At 40.3% G+C, this 9,250-nt stretch overlaps 1 protein-coding gene across 3 annotated transcripts in view; it reads right to left on the bottom strand.

The window, feature by feature from the left end:
* The window catches only part of LOC109891456 (helicase with zinc finger domain 2), a 33,105-nt gene extending 25,597 nt beyond the window's left edge, over positions 1 to 7,508 (bottom strand). For all 3 annotated transcript variants that reach the window (XR_004210328.1, XR_004210327.1, XM_020484016.2), the window contains exons 1-4: positions 7,416 to 7,508; positions 1,087 to 2,142; positions 651 to 834; positions 124 to 228 (exon numbers count right to left, since the gene is read on the bottom strand). Coding sequence is in view for 1 of the 3 variants with exons in the window: in XM_020484016.2 (XP_020339605.1) it covers positions 124 to 228; positions 651 to 834; positions 1,087 to 2,090 (1,293 nt within the window). In the remaining 2 variants the exon portion in view is untranslated. The remainder of the gene's footprint in view (positions 1 to 123; positions 229 to 650; positions 835 to 1,086; positions 2,143 to 7,415) is intronic.
* Between the last annotated feature and the right edge of the window lie 1,742 nt (positions 7,509 to 9,250).

The following is a 9,250-nucleotide window of genomic DNA, read 5'->3' on the forward strand; positions in this document are numbered from 1 at the left end:
CCCACTGTAACCTGATCCTTCAGATCGTCACAGGAGTGTTATGACACTGCTTACAGGGAAAGTAAACCAATGTGTTATTTAGCCATATAGAGTACACTACTTAGTACACTAGCTAGCTGTTACCTCTGTTTTGATCTGGAAGTTCCATTTTAATTCGGCATCAGTCTCCACACACTCCATCAAATCCCCATCAAAAGTGACACTCACATCATCAACTTGTTCTGAAATCTGTCAAATTAAGTCATAGTTAGTTTGTTGCTTGGGGACAATTATAATGTTATAGTAAACCAAGTTGGATAATACTGTATGTACAGTAGTAGCAAGTAGAATATCTAAGCAATCATTGCACAGGAGGACAATGTCTTACGATGTATTACAATCATATAAAATGCATTATACCAGTTGGCTTTAAGTAAAGTATTGGCTATTTGATCAGTTCTCTGTTTAATAGTAACTATTCAGAGTGCAGAAACCCGCACTGCTAAAATCATTATGTGCAGTAGTTCCTGCAAAATGTTATTTTTTAATGACACTACTGCTTTGTTCTTTTTCACACAATAAGCATTCATTATTAGCCTCACTTGGTTTACTCAAACCAACATTGAATCTCTTGATTGAATGTGCTGCTCATCTGAACTATGATGACTTACAATTTGCACTTCATTGCTGCTCTGTCTGTACTCCTCTAAGAGATGTTCCCTGTAGGACATGAGGCCTTGAGCCTTTATGTTGCGCCTCATCACTTTGTCCTCTTCGGCTCGCATTAGCCACTCTTCAAGCTCCTCCACAGAGTGAGCTTTCACGCAGTTGGTGCCATATTCACATGTGTCAGGCCTGAGACGAAATGGCAGTGCAAACTATAATGAGACGCTAGAGGCACAATCTGTAAAAATGTCTTGCTGTTTTTGGTTATTAAACAAATGAAATGTATACCCCATGTTTGTTTGTTTTTAAGAAAATGTCTTATTGATCACTTATAGACAGTAAGGGCTGTTTACATATGCATCTCTCATACAGATTGCACTTTTAGGCTTTGCAGTGTTCGCAGACATAGGTGTCTCTCCTTGTTTACAAAAACATGTTTACCTGTTGCAAAACCAAAACTCTGCTTTGTGGCTGTGAGGTGGGGGACGATGTTTCCACTCCGTGGTTGTGTCCCCAGAAATCATCTGGGAGTGCCCCAAGGAGGCACAATGTTTAAAAAAGCTCTCCTGCGAAGAGAGGGCTATGAAGCAAGCCTTGCAGTAGATCGCCGCCTGCAGTTTAGGGGCGGGCACTACGTCTTGAGCCGACTGTTGCCTCTGCCATTGCCTTTCCTGGGAGAGCTGCAAGAGTTCCTGGCGACTCCACTCCCCACGTGCCTCTGCTCGCCATACAGCCAATTCCACCTTGCTGTGCAATAATTGCCACTGGCTGGGGCCGTGCCAACAGGGCATACCTTGCATGAAATAGTTGAGGTACTGGAAAGGGAAGACTGAAGGAAGAGGCCTGATCTGATTGTAGACTTCCTTCCCCTGATTTTCTGCCAGGTGATGAACCAAGACTGGGCTCCAGACATGGGCTGTATCCGCTGAGCAAGTGTTGTTCCACCGTTTACCTGTAATTTTTGTTGGAGTGCCACAGAAGCAGTCTTGACAGAGCTCTTGAAATTCCCCTGAGAACTCAGTGAGAATTTTTTCGGCTGGGTTTTGCTGTTGGACAGCGATTCTCTCTGACTGAGTTATCAGTCTAATTAACGTGCTGTGATCTATCTTCTGGTGCTTTAAAAAGTTCCACATGGTAGCCTCCTCAAGGCTCCTTGCGAAGGTGCAGCGGTTCCTGTGCTTTGAACACCCAGACCCCTCCACAAAGTACCAACACACATTATACTGGCTGGGGTTTGTAAATTTAGGGCGGCAGGAAACAGGCCTCCATTTGCTAGTACCTTTGCCTTTAGCCAATAGAAGTTCTCTGCTGCATTGGTGTTCGACTGCTTTTAGGCTGTATGTGATTTCGTTCTCTTTGACAGAGCATGCAGAACACACAACTTTAAAGTTGTATGCCACTAAGAGCTCAGCCAGTTTGGACCTATTTGTCCCTTTGCCTGGCATTGTTGAATCTTCATAGAATTATGTATAAAATGTGGCCTTCTTTGACTTGAGTCTAGAGGAGATGAAAATACCATGTAAATATGTGCTGCACATGTACATTCACCATTATAGCCAACACTGGACTGGAGCAAGATTGTTTTAGGATTTAAAACACAACACGTTGATGTCATTACTTAAAGAAAAAAGGGTAACAATTTACATTGACTGATTGATACAGTGCATTCGGAAAGTTTTCAGACCTCTTGACTTTTTCCACATTTTGCTACATTACAGCCTTATTCTAAAATTGATTTATTTTTCATTCAATTTTTTTCAATTATTAATCTACACCAATAGCCTTAAAAAAAAAAAAATCTGACCCTTTACTTAGTACTCTGTTGAAGCACATTTGGCAGTGATTACAGCCTCAAGTCTTCTTGAGTATGATGTTACAAGCTTGGCACACCTGCAATTGGGTTGGATTTGGTTCAGGTTGGAAGGGGACTGTCATGACACAGCTATTTTGAGGTCTTTCCAGAGATGTTAGGTCAGGTTCAAGTCCGGGCTCTGGCTGGGCCACTAAAGGACATTCAGAGACTTGTCCCGAAGCCACTCCTGTATTGTCTTGGCTGTGTGTGTCATCAGACCAGAGAATCTTGTTTCTCATGGTCTGGGAGTCCTTTAGGTGCCTTTTGGCAAACTCCAAGCAGGCTTTCGTGCCTTTCACTGTGGAGTGTCTTCCGTCTGGCCACTCTATCATAAAGGCCTGATAGGTGGGGTGCTGCAGAGATGGTTGTCCTTCTGGAAGGTTCTCCCATCTAAAACTTGTTTTCACTTTGTCATTATGGGGTATTTTGTGTAGATTGACGAGGGAAAAAAATAATTTAATATATTTTAGAATGAGGCTGTAATGTAACAAAATGTGGAAAAGAGAAGGGGTCTGAATACCTTCCAAAAGCACTACATATCCCATAACGCATTCATTATACATTTTAATGAATTACACGTTATTCAAATGTGGTGTGGGCTATACTAGCATATTCACTAGGGGCTCTACTCAATCTGTAAAATGTCAGAGTTCCAGATTCAGCAATTGAAATCTAAAGGTAATGTCAGATTGAGCCGACATATGCAGTGTTTACCGTGAATGCAGTCTCTGCTAAAATGGGAACATTGCCTTGAAATTTCAATCATGGTGTAAAGCTGAACTTCCGCGATATGGATTGAATAGAACCCCAACACTGGTACGGCAGAAGCACACTTTTGAGAACAGCCATAATGGTGACCGAGGTAAAATTTGTTTTATATTGGAAATTCAGGGGTTATTAGGTTTTCTCTCGTCAATAGCTATTGAACCAAACCAAGCAAGCCATGACTATGAAAATGGTATATTCTGACTCAGGGGTGGTTGGAGAAAAATGCAATGCTTTTTTGTTGTTTAAATTTAGTTTTTTGTTTTGGGGGGGCTTTTAATTTTCAATAGCTCTTATACAAAGTGTATAATGTCTATGGAAATTATATATTCTGAATCAGGGGAGGGTAGAGAAAAATCCATTACTTATTTTGTTGTTAACATTTCAATAAAAAAATGATCTTCCAACTTTAAATCTTCAATAGCCTTTACACAAAGTGTGCCATGACAATCCCAAAAGCAGTTGCAGTTAATTAGGGCTAGGCGTCCCACTGAAACTGGAGGGCGCGCAATTCAAATAAATAATCCTAAAAATTATGGCTATTAAACATTTAGGTACATACAAGTGTCTTATATCGCTTGAAAGCTTAAATTCTTGTTAACCTATCTGCACTGTCCGAAATACACAGGTTTCATAATTTCACAAATAGCGATTAAATATTTGTTTCTTTTTGAAAATCTACCTCTGATATGTCATCCAAAGGGTCCCAGGTATAACATGTAGTGTCATTTAGTTAGATAACATCCTTCTTTATATCCCAAACACTGGAAAGAGGAACTCATCTCGGAATCGCCTCTTCACTGTTGACATTGAGACTGGTGTTTTAATGACGGAGTCCATATTATAGCAAGAACAGCTCAAATAAGCAAAGAGAAATGACAGTCCATCATTACTTTAAAACACAAAGGTCAGTCAATCCGGAAACATCATGCTTGGGGGCTGTTTTTCTGCATTAGGACCAGGACGACTGATCCGTGTAAAGGAAAGAATGAATGGGGCCATGTATCATGAGATTTTGAGTGAAAACTCCTTCCATCAGCAAGAGCATTGAAGATGAAACGTGGCTGGGTCTTTCAGCATGACAATGATCCCAAACACACCGCCCGGGCAACGAAGGAGTGGCTTCGTAAGAAGCATTTCAAGGTCCTGGAGTGGCCTAGCCAGTCTCCAGATCTCAACTCCATAGAAAATCTTTGGAGGGAGTTGAAAGTCCGTGTTGTGCAAGTTCTCCCACTTAAAAATACTTATTTTCCACCATAATTTGCAAATAAATTCATTAAAAATCCTACAATGTGATTTTCTGGATTTTCTTTCCTCATTTTGTCTGTCATAGTTGAAGTGTACCTATGATGAAAATTACAGGCCTCTCTCATCTTTTTAAGTGTGAGAACTTGCACAATTGGTGGCTGAGCGTCTCAGCCTCCAGTATTTATGCTGCAGTAGTTTATGTGTCGGGGGGCTGGGGTCAGTTTGTTATATCTGGAGTACTTCTCCTGTCCTATTCGGTGTCCTGTGTGAATCTAAGTGTGCGTTCTCTAATTCTCTCCTTCTCTCTTTCTTTCTCTCTCTCGGAGGACCTGAGCCCTAGGACCATGCCCCAGGACTACCTGACATGATGACTCCTTGCTGTCCCCAGTCCACCTGGCCATGCTGCTGTTCCAGTTTCAACTGACCTGAGCCCTAGGACCATGCCCCAGGACTACCTGACATGATGACTCCTTGCTGTCCCCAGTCCACCTGGCCATGCTGCTGCTCCAGTTTCAACTTCCACCTGACTGTGCTGCTGCTCCAGTTTCAACTGTTCTGCCTTATTATTATTCGACCATGCTGGTCATTTATGAACATTTGAACATCTTGGCCATGTTCTGTTATAATCTCCACCCGGCACAGCCAGAAGAGGACTGGCCACCCCACATAGCCTGGTTCCTCTCTAGGTTTCTTCCTAGGTATTGGCCTTTCTAGGGAGTTTTTCCTAGCCACCGTGCTTCTACACCTGCATTGCTTGCTGTTTGGGGTTTTAGGCTGGGTTTCTGTACAGCACTTTGAGATATCAGCTGATGTACGAAGGGCTATATAAATAAATTTGATTTGATTTGATTTGACTAAATACTTTTTTGCCCCACTGTATAACAAAGTATTGAGATAAACTTTTGTTATTGACCAAATACTTATTTTCCACCATAATTTGCAAATAAATTCATTTTCTGGATTTTCTTTTCTCATTTTGTCTGTCATAGTTGAAGTGTGACTATGATGAAAATTACAGGCCTCTCTCATCTTTTTAAGTGGGAGAACTTGCACAATTAGTAGCTGACTAAATACTTTTTTGCCCCACTGTATATTGTATCATAGTTTTGTCAGAGGTTTACTCCCCCGGTGATTCCTATAGAATAAACTATATGGGGCCTATAGCTTCCTGCATTGCAAGCCCAATGTGAGCTTCCTTTTATTTTGCTTCAGATCTGCATCATCAAGCGGCCGTTTGATCATCAGTCACACCTTGGCTGTCTCACAAAATGAACCCTTTTCCCTTTATTGTGCACTTCTTGCTACTAGAGCCCTATGGGCCCTGGTCTAACGCAGTGCATTATATAAGGAATGAGGTGTCAATTGAGACCCAGCTCTTGGCATGACTGAGGAAAATTCCTGAGATCTCCAATCAGCAATGGAAACGATCTGATCCTCTGAAGTAATCCAGTTCTTTAGGAACATGATACACAGCATGGTTGGTCATTTTAGACGGACATAAAAAATGCAACACTCAGTTTCTACATATGACCTTTTATAAGCATTCAAAATTATACAAATGCGATACCTAGATCCTCATCCATTCATAAATGGTCAAATTTGATGTTGCCAGACATTAGGTAAAACAAAAGATGCTCTGGAGATCTATTGTACATGTAAAATTGTTTTATACAAAATAAACCACCTATATGTGCAATAAATCTCAGTTCATAGCAAAATACCCTCCACCCATCAACACATCTTCAATAATATCTGGATATACATATTATAATACAAATTCATAGTCATGGCACGCTTTGTGTAAGAGTTCATTGAAGATTGAAAGATGGAACATTTTGGGGGGAAAGTTCAACAAATAAATAAAGCTATGATTTTTTTTCTCCATCCTCCCCTGATTCAGAACATAGCATTTTTACATTCATGGCTTTGTGTAAGAACTATTGAAGATTGAAAGGCAAAAATACTTAAAAGAGAGAGCCACAGGAGAGGAGCGGTTCTTTGGTTTATGGTTAATCCATATGGTACTCTTTGATCAGGTGACAAAATACTATTGAACAAAAAGAAGTTGATGCTGGATAGTAAACAATGCCTTTGTGCAAACAACCTTCCAGAAGTAATCAAGGCATTCTCATATAGTGGAACATTTCAAAAACCTTTATTGTTTTATGGCTTATTATACATGGCAATAATTTTAAAAAACACTGTGTTACGGCTACAACAGCCTTCATCAGGATCATCTACTTATTAGATGGTGTGGATTACTCTCCATCCACCCCCCAATTCAGAATATACCATATTCATAGTTATGGCATGCTTGGTCATAGTTATGGCATGCTTGGTTCAATAATTATTGATAAGAGAAAACCGAATATCCACTGAACATCCAATATGAAACACATTTTACCTCCCGAATATCTATTACAAAACACACGTTACCTCGGTATATTGGTGACATGATGCCTTCATGGTAATGATGCATCTATTAAGATACCTAAAGAGCTCTTGCATAGCATTATATGAAGGCACAATGCTATGGATACATTTCATTAACCTTTAATAATGCGTTTTGGAACTGTTAGAACACATTCATGAAATGCTTATAGATATATAATGAATGTATTTTGGATATATAATCAAAGTAAATTGTTACCAATTGTTAAATTACAAATTACAACATTTTCTTTGCCTGTTTAATCTACTTACTTGGCTGACTTTTCACCAGGAAACAATTAGTCAATTTGTTGTCATTACAAAAAAAATGCACCATTAAGTAATTCCTGGTTTGAGCTAGGAGGGGGAAGTAGCAGGAGCCTCTGACACTTCCCATTCACAGTTTTATTATATCAACACGTTCATGTGTAGGCTACACATTGTAAATTACCTCATTTTGAAAATATGAACTTACCACAATAGCTTCAGGAGGAGTTTTTAACAGGCGGTACACCCCAGACATTACCCACTCAATTAAAAGTCCAGTTTTTTCTTCAGTTGTATCTCATTGTGGATGTTTGAGACAATAATCCCTCCCATCGCTGGAGGATCGTTTCATTTGCTGTTGAGTTAAGTTTTGTTTCTGTCATTCTGGGCGTCGGCATCATGGAGTTACTCCAGTCTAAAAGCAGTGGTTCTCAATTGGTTTTTACCTTGGGGACCCAAATTGAACCAGGTTGACTCAGTCGCGACCCAATATTCAAATCCGAATTATTTTTTGTTGTTGTCAAAATGCAATCTGGAAAACTGTTTTTAATGCTATATTGATCATACATATAGCAATTATATGGCAAGGGAACACGATTCCCACCTTTATCATTGTCAATAATAACAATTTGACCATATTCTTGATGAAGAATATTAATAAGCTCACTGGTCTGGGACAACAAAATCTGCTTAATAGCACGGCTAATACAGTAGCTATATATTAAACATACTGTGATTTAAGAAAAATAGCTCAGATTAAATTACAAAAAAATGTAGGTTCATTATTATTTCTACACACTTTCTAACAGGTTTGTCACCCCTAAAATAAAATCTACAAAATGTATTTTTTTATTCTCAGAAACCCACGACCCATTCAAAACATCCCAGGACCCAAATTTGGTCGCAACCCACCAGTTGAGAATTGCTGGTCTAAAGCGTCGATGATATCACATTTAACATACAGTACTTTTTTGAGATTGGCCGCTTCGTGTTCGTGGGCGTGAACCTATTCAAGTAAGTAAATAAAATACATTAAAAAAACTTTTAAAAACAATGTATTACTAGCTAGCTACAGCAGGCCACTGTGTGTAGGCTAATGAGCTGCTAGCTAGCCAAATGTATATACTATAGCTAAGTGGAAAATCATCAGCTAGCTGGAACACTGAAATCAAAGAACGGTACAGACCACAATACTCAGGTATCCTAACCATAATAAAAAAAACTAGGCATATCCGAAGGGCGTGCTTAGATGAACAGAAGCCGAAATTGGCTAATGCATTAGAAAAGAGTCAAACGTGAAACCAGGAATTAGAGGGAGTGCTTGAGGATAGACAAAAGCAAATTAAACAACTCATGGTTGAGCTTCAACAGTATTAAAGTACCTGTGGAGGAGTACATGCCACTCCTCCACCGTTCGTCCCAGGCTACAAAGTGAAACAGGTCACATCATTATATCCTTCTCTTAAAGAGGAAAAAGAGAGATATGGGTTGCAAAAGGCAGAGAGAGGAATGCTGCTGAGTCTGAGGGCAGTACGGGCGATAGAAATGGTTTTGCATAACACTGCTTCGTTCACAGTTGGTCAAAAAGTACAGCAGATCTGTATGTTCCACACGCTGTATCAACCATCGTTAACAGCACGAAAGCACAATGTATTACTAGTGCGAGATGACAAAATGGGAGTAAACGTTAAATGGGGAAAGTCTGAATCCTGCGCCGGGTAGCCTGGGGCGGCAGGGTAGCCTAGTGGTTAGAGTGTTGGACTAGTTATCGGAAGGTTGCAAGTTCAAACCCCTGAGCTGACAAGGTACAAATCTGTCACAGACTGCTCTAGTTCCATGACCACAAAAGGGAAGAGGGTGACGGGATATTCTGTGTGTGACGACGGGGGAGTAGTGTAGGCTGGCTAGCTGCCAGCTTCTGTGTCAGCCCAAGGGGCAGAGTTATATGCTTTGGCAGAGGCTTGTAGGTTGTAAGAAGGGGAGAGTGTGACCATATACACAGAATCTCGTTATGCATTTGGGGTGGTACATTGTGGTCACAAC

The sequence above is a fragment of the Oncorhynchus kisutch genome, linkage group LG1 (genome assembly GCF_002021735.2).
Source record: "Oncorhynchus kisutch isolate 150728-3 linkage group LG1, Okis_V2, whole genome shotgun sequence".
Lineage (NCBI taxonomy): Eukaryota > Metazoa > Chordata > Actinopteri > Salmoniformes > Salmonidae > Oncorhynchus > Oncorhynchus kisutch.